Source organism: Pelodiscus sinensis, chromosome 14 (assembly GCF_052426305.1).
Source record: "Pelodiscus sinensis isolate ZL-2025 chromosome 14, ASM5242630v1, whole genome shotgun sequence".
In the NCBI taxonomy this organism is placed as follows: domain Eukaryota; kingdom Metazoa; phylum Chordata; order Testudines; family Trionychidae; genus Pelodiscus; species Pelodiscus sinensis.
In genome coordinates, this window is record NC_143065.1 from 7,478,197 (window position 1) to 7,494,836 (window position 16,640).

General features: G+C 52.9%; 1 protein-coding gene across 3 annotated transcripts in view; it reads left to right on the forward strand.

Moving 5' to 3' along the window:
- The first annotated feature begins 914 nt into the window (after positions 1 to 914).
- STRA6 (signaling receptor and transporter of retinol STRA6) overlaps positions 915 to 16,640 on the forward strand; it is a 37,921-nt gene continuing 22,195 nt past the window's right edge. Inside the window, exons 1-2 of one of the 3 annotated variants that reach the window (XM_075897596.2) lie at positions 915 to 1,430; positions 11,582 to 11,709. In XM_075897596.2, coding sequence (XP_075753711.2) covers positions 11,600 to 11,709 — 110 coding nt within the window. In that variant the 5' untranslated portion in view covers positions 915 to 1,430; positions 11,582 to 11,599. Of the gene's footprint in view, positions 1,431 to 11,578; positions 11,710 to 16,640 lie in introns of all 3 variants that reach the window. The other 2 variants (XM_075897595.2, XM_075897594.2) reach the window with 2 other exon arrangements.

Sequence of the window (16,640 nt, forward strand, 5' to 3'; positions counted from 1 at the left end):
AAAACTTCCAAAGTGCAACATTTTGTTCCAGAAGAAAATACAATGTTCCAACTTTCCAGCCTGATTTGGGCCAAGCCCAGTGTCCCCGCGCTTGCTCGGCTCTGAGTGCGACTGAGGTGACCACTGCTCATGAAGATTTGTTCGGTCAAAAAGCCTCTCTGCATGGCCAAGGGTTTTGGTCACAATTGTTGCTTGCCATCTAGAGGCACTGCACGGGCTGCAGGGCGCGTCCTCACAGCACCCATAGCTCAAAATAAGCTATTCAATCTGAGCTACGCAAATTGTGCAAAAGCAACAAGGAGTCCTGTGGCACCTTATAGTCTGACGAAGTGGGTCTTTGCCCACGAAAGCTTATGCTCCAATGCATCTGTTGGTCTATAAGGTGCCACAGGACTCCTCGCCGCCTTTGCAGACCCAGACTAACACGGCGACCCCTCTGATTCTTGACAAATTGTGTAGCTTATTTCCAGTTAATTTTGAAACCGAGTGCTATTCCGAAACGTCCCTTACTGCTCGTGGAGCAAGGCTTTCAGGGACGTCAGACTCGCAAGCCTGTCACATTTCAAAATAACGGGCTTGCTCAAAAGACGCGGCCCAGCTGTTCCGGGATACTTCCGGGATCCCGACATAGCTCCTCAGTGTAGACGTAGCCTCAGTTAGCGCGGCTCTCTCCTCAAGCCATTGGGATTGGGGCGAGGCCAGAGAGGCCGTCCCCACGGGGAGGCAGTGAAAGCAGAGGAAAAAGAGGAAAGCTGCTGGGCCGGATTCTCAGCTGAAGTAAATTGCCATTGCTCCACTTTTGATTCACACCATCTGATGAGCTGCACCGATTGACTCCAGTTGGGGATCTGGTCTCCTGCCTTTCATGGTGGCCAGCACAGGCAAAAGCAGGGCTAGTTTGCAGTGAGCGGGGTCCCTTCTGGCTCTGGGCACTATGTCTCTCGGTGGGCTGTGTGTGTTTGTACGGGGGGACAGCAGAGTGGACAAAGCGCTGGAGCAGAGAACTGTCTGCAGCCTCTGCAGAAAGGTGGCTGATAATCAGAGGATGCCTGGTTGCTTTTCCCTTTCTAAACCCTGAGGTGGGCCCCAGCCAAGCACCTTGAGCAGGAGAAGGGATAAAGTTCCCCAGCAGTAGAGTCTCCTCTCAGCTGTGCTGAACTTTGCCTTTAAGCTTTAAACAGCAGCGCTGCTGGGCTCCTCTGATCAGATTAAGACACAGGAGCAGCTGCAGCAGTTGCTGAGTGCACTTGCCTCTAGACAGCTAGCTCTTGGGGTGAGTTTGAGCCACAGGGAGAGAAAGCAGGGAAGTGAGGGATCCGTAAGCTGCTCTCCTCGAGGCTGACTTTTTAACCGGATTCCATCTCCTGACTGCTCCAGAGGAGAGGAGTTTTGTGCATCTGCTCTCCTCTCAGAAGAGTTGACTAAAGAAGGTAACGTTTTACTTTGTTGGGCTCTCCTGAGTTGCTGTTTCCTGCTGCAGGGGGGACTTTGTCAGTAAAGTTTGGCCTGACAGACTACACAGGCAATTCAGAGGAATGAATCTGCATGTGACATGGGCTAGTCTGTTGTTTATTACCGCAATTCATAAACACAAATTGTAATCGGCTGAGAGTTTGTTTGAGGCACTTAGTTCTGTTCTTGAAATCCGAAGTCTCACAGGAGCAAAAGGCGTTTGTAAGCCCCCTTGAGTCTCCGTAGCTAATGATTTCTAATCACCATTATAAGCCTTTAGGTGTCATTTTGCTGGGAGATGTCTTGATTTTGCATCAAGACACCAAAGTCCACATTACACCTAGTATTACATTTTGATCCCCCCCCCCCAATACTTGTGGCTTTTGTTACTGTCACTTGTGAACAGCTTTGCTGTTTGTTCTGGCTTTCATCCTACAAACTCTTATGCATAGGTTTAAATTTTACTCATGTGCAGGATCCCATTCACTGGAAGAGAACTAGTTGTATGAGTAAAGTTAAGCAGGTGTGCCTGCGTTTACAGGATTGGGGCTCTTCGGAGGAGAGCGAGAAAATTCCTTTTTTGTGTATGTCTTTGTTTTAAAATGTAGACACACAACTGCTCAGAAAGCAAAAGGTGTATCCCTTAACTTGATTGGTTCCTAGGTAATAAATGCATTTTAAGTTATAACCTCTTTATTTCAGATCTGCTGGCTATAAAGCTGTGAACAAAAGCTTCTTCTAAAGGACTAATGTCTGATTTGTTGCCAGACTTGCACTAGGTTAGGAATAGTTCCTTGAAGTTACTCTGGATTTACACCAGGGTGACTTGAATCAGAATTTAGCTCATTAAGAAGTGTCTGTGATCGGCACCACTAGCTGCTTTTGTTTTGTGGAAGGGAGCTTGCTCACTAGTCCTGGTGGATGGGAACAAGGAATGTTATTGCCCTGCTCCTCTGTGGCACTGCTTCAAATTCCTGAGAACTTTCCCTTACACTAAGAGGGGGCTTCAGCAGGGGGGACTGGAGGGGACACGTCAGCTGGGCTTGAATATGAATCATGTCTGGGAATCTGTGCGCCTCAGTCTCTCTGGAGTCTCCCTTTAGAGGTTCTGTAAAGCTGCTTCTCTCCCAAGGAACTAAGAGCCCTGAAGGGGCCTCGTCTCCTACACAAAACGGCTTCAGAAGAGTTTTGACTGACTTCTGCTTCTAAGCCTCAGAGATGCTAGAAAAGAACCAATCGCTAGAAGTGCTGGCTTCAGGCACTCCGTGAGCCAATGCTGTTGGCCTTTGGAGGCAACGTTTCCCCGGTGGCCTCAGTCCCAAGGCCCCGTGTCAGCCATGTAACTTGGGAAGTCCAGGAAAGGACTAACCCAGGGTGGAGGTGCCTAGGTCAGGATGGGATGCCTTGGTGAAGTGTGTATGGGGAGGGGGCTGCTTTCTCCTGATGTTAAGGCCAACCTTGTTTAAGAGCTGAGTGATTTTGGATGCCTTGGGTTTTAGGAGTCCCCTTGGAGGCACCTTGGAGGTGTCAGTGAAAGATTTCCCAAGGAAGAGCCAGTCCCCGTTAACGCATCTGAGGCCAGCCACCCCTAAGCAGACAGCCAACTGAATCTGGGCCTGAGTTGCTCCCTGTAAGGAGCAATGCGTGCTCCAAGAGGGCCGAGCACCAGTGCAAGTGAGAGAACTGGCGCTCTCCCGTGGGGCAGATGCTTCAGGGAGTAGCAAGACCCCCTGAAGGCCTGAGCTGCCCAGAAGCTGAAGGTGGACTGTTTGCTTCTCACCCCATGCAACAGACTGTCTGCAGTTACCATGTTCAGGGTCAAGACGGGTTTCCTCTGAGCGGCCAGTGAATGGCACGAGAGAACTGCAGACCTAGTCCTTGAAATTAATGGGGAGTTTTGTCATTGCTTCCCGTGGGCTCGTGATCCCCCCTGAACTGGGTTGTGCCCACATCCCATCTACGTGTTTTGTTGGGCTCTAAGGTGCCGCAGAACCATTCGTTGTGTGTTAAGTTGATCCCCTCTGAGCCATGGCACCGGTGAAATAGACTCCCTTCCACCTGGCTATGACTGGAGGAGGGGAAGTAGTGGGGCAGGATTTGTGTCCCCAGCTGGAAGGGCCGCTGGGAGTGGTGCTGGGGTGTCCGTGAGCAATAACCACGGCTGAGTCATGTCGGCGGGAGACCTGTACCAAAACATCAAGTGTCGGGGGAGTGCGGGGAGTCCCTTGCAGGAGGCTTGTGAGCTGGCTCTCTCCTTCCTGGTGCCTGTTAGCCAGATACGGGAAGGCTCCGCACAGCAGGACTGGGCGGATGGTCAGTGCTGGGAATGAGGCCTAGGAAGCGCAGGGTTAGCAGTTGGCCAGACCACGCTGGATGCGCTAGCCTAGGTAGCGCAGTGGTGAGAGCTAGCTGGAAGAACGTGCCTTGGTTTCTTCTGCCCCTCTTGCTGGATCTAGGGAAAACAGGATGCTTGGGGGGGAGGGAGAGGAGGGGCTGCTCCTCCATTGCTAATTGAAGAGACCAGAGCTGTGAATCTTTTTTTGAGGTGGGGCATCCTGAGCCTTTGATGCCCTTCAAGAGCCAAGGGGCTGCTAGAGGCTGGTTCCAGCCAGTAGCAACCAGGTGTGAATCCTTCGGCTCCATGCGAGGTACGACTGGACGCTGAAAGGGGCTGGTACCTCCTGGTGAATGTGGGTTGGCAGACTAGGCAGCCGCTGCAGGGTTAAAATTTCCCATGTGGCAGCAAGAGGTTTGGTGGTTCAGTTTCACATCTCTGTTGGGAGAGCAGTCGGGAGCTGGCCGCGCCGCTGACCTGCTGATCACTCTAAAACAACATGCCCGGCAACAGTCTCTCCTCCAGGAAAGGGAGCCGGTGAGGTGCCACCCTGCATGGGGTGGACGAGTCAGGTCTGCTGCTGGCAGGGGAGGCTGGGCACTGCATGCAGAGCTAGATGCTGTTGCATGGGACATCTACATGCACAGCAACTGCTTGACCTAACCCAGGAGATGCCCTCGCCTAAGAGCCTGTGGGGCTGGGATCAGTGCATGGGTGCCCTCTTCAGCCAAGGATCCTTGTCCCTGCTGCTGCCAGGGACCTGGGCACAATATGCGACAACAGGACACGGGCGGCTTTGGGCAGCAGGAAGACCTGGGAGACCGGTGTCATGGTCCTGTCCAGGGCATGGCACGGAGAGCGTGCTGGGAGCGGCGTGTCTGTGTCTGAGTGACCCAGGAGCGAGTGCTGGAGACTGTCCAGCCCCTCAGTCCCTGAGCCCGATATGGCCCCCGCGGGTGCCACCTCCATTCAGCGGCTCTGTTCACTGCTCCACTGGTGGCTGCCCAGGCCAGAGTCTCCTGTACGTGGCAGGAGACACCCGCCCCCCCCCCCCCCCCCGGGCTGCTGTCTGGGGTGTTTGATTTGTTGAGCCTCGGGTGCTGCCTGACACAACTGCTCTGCCTTTGGTCACGGCGGCTAGAGGGGCCAGGTGACCTCCTCACGTGCTCCCAGCCCCACACGCTCTTCCTCTCCCCATCCCACCGCACTCGGGAGGAGTCCAGGGTAGTATGGCAGCTAGTAGAACTGCCTGCATTGTGCATCTTTCCCCACACGCTCCTGGCCCTTCCAGCGGGGACAAGAGCAGAGCCCCCACCACACCCCCCATGAGCTGTGCCCCCTCTGGCCAGGGGGCAGAGATGGGGGTTCTGCTCTTCCCCCCACTGGGAGGGGCAGCAGTGCGTGGGGACAGGAGCAGAATGCTGCAGCTCCTCTGGCTGCCGTACCACTCCCAGCCAGCAGCTCTGTGGGCCATACGCTGTCTCTCCCCTGTGCCGGACTGGCTCTAAATAGCTTGCTGGTACAGCAGACCAGACTGGCCACTTCCTCACTAATACACTGGATCGGTCTGTGCAGCTTCAGTTCTCTTCTGGCTGCAGCTGTTCCAGCCTTCGGAGGCTGCCCGAGGGGGATCCGGCTTTGCCAGGCACCCGCAGCCCTCCTGCACGGGGCCGGCTGGAGCAGTGGGGTGGGGTGCTACAAGTGGGGAGACATGAGCCAATTAGCTTGTGGAGCAGGGGTGAGGGTGCCGTGAATGCTGTGGGTCCCCATGGCTGAGGAGCTGTGGCTGGGTGCTCCGTGTGTTGGTGGCAGTGTTTGTCGCTGAGCATTTCTCCACATGCTGCTCTCGTGCTGAGCCGGGGCAAGTCGCGCAGGTGGGGGTGGCTGCTTGGCAGGGGATCCGGCCATGGCTGAGGGTCCAGGATGCAGGTAGAGCAAAGGGTGTGGCCAGGAGGTCTCCTCAGAGGTGTGTGGGAAGCTAGCACAGGCCCTGAATGCTCTGTGCCTGACCCCCGCCAGGAGCAAACAGCCAACAAAATGCCCTTTGGCCCAGACTGGCACAACAGGCCTCCAGGTCCCCGCAGGCTGGAGGCAGTGGGTATGGGGCATCTGACCTCCAGAGAGCTTCCTCCCTGTGAGTGATGGGGTGGGGTATTCTGGGACTCCCCTGCCCTCTGAGCCAGCGTCTGGGAGCTGCCTCCGCACAGCAGCGGTGAGACAGAGCTCTGGACTGCTGAGCTCACTGGCTTCTCCTAGCCCCCGAGGCCCAGGCTAGTAGAGCTACGGAGGCATCGTGCTCTGTGGCTGGCCGATGGAGGAGCCTAATTCTTCCTCTGAAATGCACCTTGGGCACTGGGGGGCCAGAATTCCAGTGACGGGTCAGAGACGCCTGATGAGAGATTTCTCCAAGCTTCCAAACTCTGGGCAAAGACACCACTCCCCAGAGGGGGCAGGGCTTGGCCGCTTGGCCCAGCTGAGGGCTTCCCTGCAGCCCATTGTGCTCTGGAGGCTGGAGCTGAGGCCACAAGGACGCTCTTGGAGAAAGCCCCCAGTGCAAGGAGGCAGCTGTGCCCCCCTCCTAGTCACTTCCATTCTCCGCTCACATGCTGTGGCAGGGCCTGGCCTGCAGTGGCCGGTGAGGCCCGCCTCTTAAGAAACAGGCAATATGCTAACAGAGCCCCGTAACATAGGCCTAGATCCTCAGAGGTCTTGAAATAAATGAGTTGGGTAGCTCAATGTCTTTGAGGATCTGGCCTGCGCTGGGATCTGTATATTCCTCTGCTCTTTAGTGCATGAAATCAGAGCTACGCAGTTGTGTCATAGGACCTATACTGCTAGCAGCTAATGGAGCTCATTCAGCAGAATGGGGGAGGGGTTGGTGGGTCTGGAGCAAGATGCTCTGATTTCTACCATGACTACCACAATGATATTCCAGGCACCTAGGATGATGTGTGAATTCCTGTACAGCTACAGATTTATTACCACAAGTGGCTGCATCTTGATGCTAGTAGGGGTTGATGGCATTTAAGAATAAACAGCTAATGGTGTCTTCGTGGATTTGCATAACAGCTGGTAAACGGACAGCTGCTTTGCCTAGCTGGCACCTGTGCAAACAGTGTAGGAGAGAAATTGCCCCTCCTTTGTGCAGACAAATGAGCCTAATGCACTAAGCAAACCCGGCCTGGGCAAACGTGGCAGGCGCTACGAGCACAGCCAGGCCTTCCGTCCTGTTTTGTTCCTGCCTCGGCGCCTCGCGAAGCTCAATTGAATGAAACGAAATCCCTTTTAAAACTCAAAACGGCTCCCAGAGCAGTGCTGGAGACAGATCTGTATCGTTTTTATTAAAAGCCGCACACGATGCGCTGTCATTACGTTGGGGGGAGGGGGAGTCCGCCTCTCCCAGCCCCACTCCACTGCGGTGAGATGTAAACGCTCCCTGGGGAGTGATAGATGGGGGAAATGAAGGGCTTTATTGAGACCATCAATCTTGCTGGTGTTTCTGTGATCAAAGCCCGGCCATCCCAGGCAGAGGTTAGCTGGAGGAGCAAAGCGCTCAGGTTTCGGGTAATGGCTGGGTGGAGTGGGACAGCACAAGAATCACTGTGTTCCCAGCATGGGGGGAGGAAGGATGAGTAACATTTACTCCCAATGCTTGGGGCCAGGGAGAGGTCCTGGCTCAGGATTGGTCAGTGAAGGCTTGACAGGGCTCCAAAGCAAACGGATTTAGGTGGAGACATTGTCTCCATATGTGGGCCTGATCCTGAACTGGTGTCATCGACCGCTCGAGGGGCTTTCCCCTTCTGGCATGGGCCCGATCCTTCAGTCCTTACTGAGCAAGATTTCAAGCTGAAGCTGGTCAGGCTTGCAGATGAGCCCCGAATGCAATAGGCCTGGGAGCTAATTCTTTAATTGCTGAACTAATGCATGTTACTGGGGCCATGCAGACAACTTGACACCCCTGAGAATCCCCTTACTCGAGCACAGCATCTGCTCTGCAGCCTGAGGCCTGGGCCGGCTGTCCTGTGGGCCCCATCTCCTCTGTTCTTTCTGCCACTTGCGGGTGCCACGCATCAGGGTGCGACTTTTCCTCCCTGGGAGGTGGTGCCCTCAGGGTGCTGCTAACTCCTCCGTCAGGCACGCTGCAGCACATCGCTCCCATTGGTAGCTGTGCTGAGGAGCCAGACCCCGTCCCCCACATTTCCAGCTCTTGCCCAGAGGCAAGGGGGTGTATGACCCCAGGGAGCCTGCTTGGCCCTGGCAGATGAGTCAGCTCGGGGAACCGCGGTCTGATTCACCCTGGCTAAGGACGGGCGTGCTAAAGAATCGTGCTTAGCCCTGCAGGAGCAGCCAAGTCTGTGATGTGCTGGAAAGTCTCAGAGGTTCCCCTGCTTGGCCTCAGCAGCTGCGCTTAGTCACAGGTGCTCTGTGAGGCTCCAGCCAGCCAAAGATAAAGAGAACTAGTCACAGCTGCCTCCTTCCATATGCCACAGCCCCCATCTTCTTGCAAAAGCTAAGGAGACTTGGGCTGGCCTGTGTTGGCTGGTGGACCTCCAGAAGTAGCTGCATAGGCTGTGGAGAGCTTAGTACGCAGAACTCTGCTTTCCGGGTCGGTGCTGACCCTGTGCCCGCATGGTTAATCTGGGGTTTGCTTCCTGGATTCCCAGATCGTACATTAAGCAAAGAAGGACCAGGGTGATGTAGAAACCCTGCCAAGCACACCTGGGCAGCCATATTTCACTCCCCGCCACTTGCCCGAGTCCCCCCCTTCCTGCACCAGACTTTTACTGGAACCCTGCCTGTCCCTGTGCAAGGCCATGCCCACTTGCTGGAACCCTGTCACCCCCTCCAGCCTGGAATGCTGCTGCCCCCCACCCCATGTTGAAACCCTGCCACCTCCCATGTTGGAATGCTGCTCCACCTGGCCCTATCTCCCTACGGAGTGGGGCTGGCATCTCCACTCCCCCTGCTTGTTCCTGTGCGCCGCTCCTTGCTTTTGTGTGTTTAAAAAAAAAAGGCAGAACAGGGCTTTAAAAAGGGACTGTCCCAGCCAAAACTGGTCATGTGGTCACCCTTGCGATGAGGTAGTTTCTGACTTGGAAGAATTGTGGCTTGATGTTTCTTACAGAGTTGCTTTAGGCTGTGACACCTGGCAGCTAGTGCCTGGGACTGGAATGCAGCAGACCTGAGTTGTGTTCCCAGCTCTGCTACTGGCCTGCTGAGTGGCCTTGGGCAATTCCTTTCCCAGCTCTGTGCCTCAGTTTCCCCATTTGTAGAATGGGGATAATGATACTGACATCCCTTGGTAAAGTGCTGATGACAAGAGCTATATAGGAGCTAGAGAGCTGGTTTCCTCCAAATGGAGCAGCTCAGCACGGTTTGTTCCTCTGTTGTCTTCCCCCTCCTGGCCTCCAGTGTTTCTGTAGTTCCAGGTCACATGCAAAGACTTTCTCCCAGCCTTGGCCTGACATCCATGTGCACTGATGCACATAGCTCTGTGCGTTCTTTCCTTCACGCTCCTTTTAACTACTCAGTCACGTGCCACAGGAGTTCTTAGTGGGACAGCTCTTTGGTGGTGCTGATCTGAGCCTCGTGACAGACAGGCACTAGGCTGACTGGCTGATTTAAGCACATGTCTCTGTGCTGATGTAAGTCAGAAGCTGGGAATTGTAATTCCTGCATCCCTGCCCCCTCTGTGTCAGGTACACCAGGCATGCACATGCTGCAAACATGTAGATGGGATCATGAGCTTTCGTGGGCACAGCCCACTTCTTCAGATGACCGGAGTTATGAGTAGGGGATTTGAAAACTCGAAATAAATAGAAGGAAAAGGGGGGGGGGGGAGAATGAGGCTCTGTCTCCCATCCCCCTTCCTGTTTTTTCTTTGACTATCTGGAGAATGGGCGCTAAACTTAAGCAGATAAAGATCCAAGTCAATAGCTAGATTGCTAAGACAGGAAGGATACCATTCAGAGTAGTTAGCACACTCAGTGGTAGAGGCCCCACCAACCTAAATCAAGATTTACTCCATTAGCATTTGTGTATATAATGTAATTCCAGACTTTCTCTGGACTGGGGTAGATGGGAGAGCAGCTCCCTTCACAGTGACTCCTCCCTCCCCTCCCCTCTCCCCCCAGCTCAGGAGTAATAGGGGCAAGAAGCAGGGGAGGATGCTGAGCTTCCTGCAGCTGGGGGAGGTTTCTGGGGGTGAGTTGGACATGATTTCAGCTTAGGGTAGGTGCCGCTGGCTAGGATATCCCCAGCCCTGCAGTGATCTACTTCTCTGCCAGCTGCTCCCGGTGCCTGAAATAGTGTGGTGCATGCTTGTTCCTGCAGCTTTCCTGCCAGAAAGTCACTTTTCTTCGGGGAAACAAAGCAATCTGTGGGGACGCGAATTCTGTGCATGTGCAGTGGTGCAGAATTCTCCCAGGCATTAACAGTGAGAGACAGTCTGATGTTGCTGGGACCCTCTGCCAAGGCCACTGGGCTCCTGGCACGGACTGATGGGACCAATTTGAGGGAGGCAGGAAAATTGGCTTTTCTGAGGTAACCCTAAAAATCAAACTTCTCTGAAATCCAGGAGAAGGCTTCAGTTCTCAGTTTAGGCCTATGTGTAGCTTAATGCCACGTGCTGGTTCTTTGGCTGGTGCACCTGGCATTGCTCCGTGGATGCTGATTTAGACTAATAGAACATCTGGCCTGGTTTTAGCAGCAGCAGGTCCAACACACATTGAAGGCTCCTTTCCCAATGCAAGTGATTTACTAAAAGCTGCCCTGGTACCTCTGTGTCGTAAACCCTGGGATGTGGGCTGGGCATTGCTTTCCCTCAGGATGCCTTCCCAAATGAACTGATTCTTGTATTGTGCTGCAAAGAGCTGGCTCTGTCTTTTACTGAGTGCTACATTCCTGGTGGGTGAGTCAGAGCTGCAGGGGTCAGGGTTTGGAGCCAAACACGATGGTTTCTCTAGTGCTGGCTCTCTGGGTGGGGACGGACGAATGGCGATGCAGGATGCTGACAGTGTTCACGCTAGGGATGGGTAAACGTAATGCTAACCGATTAAAGGGAGGGTGGGCGGTGGGGCTCGCCAGGCTCTGACGCACCAGAGGAAGAGGTGGCTGGGGTAGAAGAGTAACAGCCTCCACTTGAGTGAAAGGCCCAGGGGGCTGTTTCTGACAGGTACAGCCATGTCCTGTCTGGGTCAGGACTGGGGGGAAATGCCCCAGGAAGGGGGTGGAGCCAGCCTCAGTGCTGTGTGCAGACCGTTACCTCACTGACCCCGGGTAGCCCGCATCTTACCAGGGAGCACCACTCCCAGGCTTCCACAGAAGTGCGGTTAGGTAATGGAAACAAAGGGTCTGATTCTCTGGGGCTGAGGTGGGGGGGGGGGGGGGGAGAGTGGAAGGGACCCAGTTAAACAGGCCTCGAGCGCTTTAATCTTTTTAGCTCCAATTGAGACTGGATCTTTCAGGGTAGAGAGTGGTGTGTGTGTGTGTGTGTGTGTGTGTGTGTGTGTGTGTGTGTGTGTTTTACAGCCATCCCCACTGTGTTCATCAGTTGCTGAAATGGTGTGAATTCACACTGCAAAGAGTATTAACCGGAGGGGAGAGATTCTCCCTCCCCCGCCCACCTGTCACAGTGAAACTCCAGTGCAGAGAGCGTAGAAGTATCCTGGATAATCTTTTGTGTTTTGACCGGCCCCTAGAGCACCCCGGGAAGGCATCGAGAGCAGCCCTGGCGGGTATTTTCACTCTGCAATGAACAGGAGTTTTTAAAATTCTTTTTCTTTTTTTCAGCAGAGGTTGAGAGAGCAGGGGATGGCCAACAACAGCTCTTTGTCAGTCCGCGGCTCCCTTGCTTACGATGACTTTGCCAGCCCTGACTGGTACATGTATGAGTCCACGGAACCTGAGATGCCGCAAGATGAGTGAGTGATCAACCCCTGTTTTCCACCCCCAGTTATATCCTGCAGCCGGAGGAGGCGCTGTCCTCGGGGGAATAATTTTTGTTTCAAATTCCCATTTTTCTTGCAATCTCTTTCCAGCTTTTCACCCTTCCAACTTTCTCCTTGCCCCAGGGTGACTTTTTAGGAAATTACTAACTTTAAAAATTACAGTAGCAACACCTGACCATTCTGTGCCTCAGTTTCCCCAGCTTTAAGATGGAACTAACAACCCCCAGCTACCTGGTGCATGTGTTCCATAGATAGAACAAACATATCTGTCCCTATTGGTGTCCAATTCACTGAGGGTATGAATGTGTTAAAGTCCCTAGATAAGGAGCCTTGGCTTTTTAGCCCAACCCGTAGAAACTGATGTTCTTGGCTCTGGTGCAGTCTCATGTCTGCCAGGGGGCGACTGTCCCATACAGGCACCGCAGGTGTTTTTGTGTCTGGATTGGTGACAGTGTTTATGGTGCTCTAAGGAACCCTTTGCCACTTGGCCATCTTAACACTTCTCTCAAGTGTTTTCGGTCATTACCCCGGCATTACCATGTCTTGAGGGAAAGTCTTACCCCATGGGAATGAACTGCATAGTTAGATCCATTTCTGTAGCATGTTGCTAGCAGGAGCTGAGGGGTTGTGGCAAGTCCTTGTTCCCTTGCAATCTGCAGAGACGACAGCCCCGGGATCTGCTCTGCCATGCCTTAGCAAAGCACCACCTGATCCTGCTGCTCTTCACACCTTGAACACATCAGTCCTGGTCCTCTTTCCCCTCCTCGCCATAGCTCCACGATCCCCTTCTCCCGTCCTCTGTCGTCCTCCACTGGCAGCTCGAAGCTTTGCTGCTGATGGCTGGTTCCTGCAGCATCTTCTCCTCTTCAGCCTTCCTGCCTCCCAGGGCGTCTCTCCAGCAGCTGGGCTCCTCTTGGGCCATGTGCCCAATCATCCCTTCTATTGGCCAGCCCCTGAAGGCGTTGGCTGGCCCTGGGTTTTTTGACCCCCACCCTTCAGAACTTCCCTCCCGGTGCCGGGAAGCCAGAGGGGCTCTGCCCTCGAGTGGGGCAGCAGAGAAGCACTCGGCGTGTGCTGAGCTGCAGCCCCGTGCTGGAGAGCTTGGCCCCGGGCACAGATCAGCGTCTCTGGAGGGTTTCCAAAGGAGGCTGAGCAGCCATCTGTCTTGGATGCTGCGGACACAAGTCCTGCGTTTTGGCAGGGGCGTGGACTAGATTCCTTTGCTGTCCCTTCCGGCCTGCTGGAGCCGTGGCAAAGGGTTGGTGTCGGATTGCAGCGCTGCCGAGGGGCCCACTGGGCTTGGCACAGCACAAACACCGGCTGTGCGCTTGCCCCGGAGGGTTTGCTATGGACGCAGACAAGGCCCAGAGAGGCCTGTTCTCCCCGCTGTGCTGCTGGGTACAGAGCGGTGAGGGACCTGCCCTGCTCACAGCCTGTCGAACAGCAGGAAATGGAAGCTTGGTCTCCAGACCCCATTCTGGGACCTTACCCACAAGACCCCTCCTAGGAGGCCTTGTGCCATCGTCTGGCAGGAGCTGCTCCCAGCGCAGTGGGGGAGGAGAGGGAGGCAAGGGTTATGGGGCAGTGTGGGGGTGAAGGAGGCAGGCGAGGGTTATGGGGTAGTGTGGGGGTGAAGGAGGCAGGCGAGGGCTATGGGGCAGTGCAGCGGGGGAGGAGAGGGAGGCGAGGGCTATGGGGCAGTGTGGGCGAGGGCTATGGGGCAGTGCGGGGGTGTCTAGGGCCTCCAGAAAGGGGGCGGGCTTGCTGGCCAGCTGGGGTGGGCAAAGACTGGGAGAGGGACAGGGACACAAGCAGAGGCACGGTGAGTGGGGAGCATAATTTCTGCTCCTGGCCATCAGCTTGGACCCCGAGTCAGTGTGACTTGTCGTGTAGGCCTGTGGCTGCCACTGTCAAGGAGCCTCTGTGGCTCTGTCCCAGGCGCTGGTGTTTCAGGAAGATGAAAGTCTCCCCATTCGTGCAGCTCTGAAGAAAGGCTTGCTTTACGTACAGCCGCTCCCAGAGCTGCTCCAGGATTATTGGTTTAGTTCAATGAAAACTTTGAGCCAAAAGCGTCCATTGCTCCACCCCTGGCTCTTATCAAAAGCATTATTGATGCTATTGCTACCAGTTCCATCCCAGTTCTCTCCTTGACCCCTTTTAAACTTTGTCTCCTTACTTTCAGGCTACAAGTAAACATTTAAAAAAATGTCAAGTTTAAAAAAAAAAAACAAAAAAACCCAGCTTTCATTTTAGATGTACTAGATGGTAAATTCGGTAGAACTCTGCGATAGCACACACCTGACAGCCACTTCTCGTGAGAACTATGTCCCAGCCTGTCAGCAAAGACTTACTATTAGATTATGTAATGGGCTGCCATATTACTACGTCATAATTAAGGAGAGGGCATTAATTTACAAAATATACTACTGAACATTAAGCTGTGCTGTAGATTGTCATTGTCAAAAAGACCAGTTTTTTTGTGGGAATTTTTATTTTTTTGGGAGATTAGGGCAAAAATCATTATTTTTTTCCTTAATCAAAAATCTTAATACACACCCCATCCAATATTCAGTAAATGTTCAGATTTTGAAAATAAAAAATGAGAATCCTTCCCAAGAAAATTTAGGGTTTTTTTTCTATTTTTAAAAAATAGAAACATATGTACCAAAATGACAATATTTTGCAAAGGACTTTTCAATCTGGTCCAAAAGCCATTCGTAACTTCCTGCCCTGCTTCTCCTGCCCCCATCAGCCCGTTGGTGTTTTGTTAATGCCTGAAACCTGGTCAGATAATGTGCTTGACATTCCTAGAGTACAAAGGCAGTGGGTGTCCTTACCCCCATTTTACTGAATGGGAAACTGAGGAACAGGGAGGTGAAACGACTTAACCACTGGCACCTGGCAAAGCCGTAGAAGAGCTGGGGGTGAAACTCTGGTCTCTTGAGTCACAGTCCAAAGCTATAACTACTAGGCTACATTATGTCCTAGGAATAAAGGAAGGTTTTTATTTTGTGTTCAATTGAGGTCTGACCCTGCACCATTGACTTCAACTGGAGCTCTGCCTTTCCTATCAATGGGTCAAGGACCTGACCTGATTGATTTGTAACACTCTGGCAACTAGCAATGGGCTTCTGTGTTATGGAATTCCAAAAGGCAAGTCATCAGTCCCTACTGTCTTACGGTGCAAAACCATCCAGAACAAATATAAAATCTTGAAGTGGCACTACGTATTTTAAACTCCTTGGAGGAGGGTTGCTGGTGAGTCATGGAGGCAAGAATATTCCATATGTCTGGTGCAACCCCTTGCTTTAAACCCACCTGCATGGAAAGCAATTCCTTCCTCCTCTTGCATGCTTGATCTCTATAACAATGTGCTTAACCTTAAAAAAAACTCGGCAACACCAGGGGAAATATTTGACGGCTGTTTATACAGCTGGAATCGCCATGACGTCTGAGGCCCTGATATCGTAAAAAGTACTTATTAGCTAGTAAACATGAGGGCAACTCACAATGTCGACTAGCACTTTAAATTAAAGTTTGCCTAGAAAAAAATCTCTCTTGGAGGAGACTATTTCAATGTTTCCTTTCCATGTTTGTTCAGCGTTATCACACAGGCTCTCTTTGCTTGTGACTGTGTCTTGTAAGAAAGCTAGCCGGAGGAATTCTTCCTCACTGTAGAAGCCTCTATTGATTTTTGTCATTTTCCCATCTTGCTGTCTTTTTCTCTTTGCCTCTCCAACTCCTGCAAGAGAATGGAGACTTTTTCAGCTTCTTTGAAGCCTTCTCAGGAGGTTTCGTCAGCTGGAATCTGCAGGGTGTAATTTGCACATTAAAACATGCAAATTAGTTCCCTGGTATCTTCATACCTGCAGCAAACACTGCTTCCAGTTCTGCTCTAGTGTGCCTGGGGAAAGGGGTAAGCAGCGGAACTGGATGTTGCTAGCTTGACGTGTAACTTACACGCTTGTGGCAATTATGCTTCCTCCTGACATGTAGTTAGGGGCTTGGAAGACGAGTTCTAATCCTAGCTCAGCTCACGCTCAGGCTCCCTGTGTGACCTGAGCCGATTACTTCATCTCCGGGTGCCTCAATTCCTCGGCTATAAAAATGGGACTAACCCCTTCCACCCTTTGTCTGCCTCGACTTTGAAGCAGGGATGGTGTCCTGGACTGGCGAGCCCTTGAAGGCAAACTGGCCAGAGCCTTGCCCTCAACCTAGCAGCCCCAGGGACAATTAATGGCAGGGCCTGTACCAGGTAGGGAGAGTTAATTCTAGAGATTGACCCCAAAGTGGAGGGAGCCTGTGGAAGGACTGTGTAACCTGTGAGGAGATGGCTCAGCAGTTTGGGTTTGGCGGTGATCACAAGAGTGGAGCTAACTCAAGTGCTGTCCCCTGGAGCAAGGGACAAGTGTCCAGGGAGTCCTGGGCTGGTGTTGCAGGAGGGCAACAGGGAATACAAAGGACCCATAGGGAGCAGGCTCCTGAGCTGAAGTCTGTGGGGGAGGGATGACTTTGAGTAACTCCATACAGACTGAACATTTGTGACTTGTCTGGAGAGCTTGGCCATGGGAGACCCAAGCGGAAGCAGATGGGCTGCAGGACGGCTGGAGACAGAGACCTGCACCATTATGCCTGGATGCAAAGGAGTGCTCCAATGAGGAGTACGTCCCATTCTCTAGAGCAGTGTTTCTTAAGCTTTTTAAGACAAGGAACACCAAACAATTTTTTTTTTTTTTAACACCAAGGGGTTTTTAGTTGAGCCAAAAAAAAAGTCGCCTGCCCCTTTAGGACAGCCATTTGGAACTCTGCTGTTCTCTGTGGGCCACCGGTGTTTCGCAGAACACAGTTTAAGAAACGCTATTCTACAGTCGCTCGGGGTGTGTATGTGCAGATGCTAGTCCCAT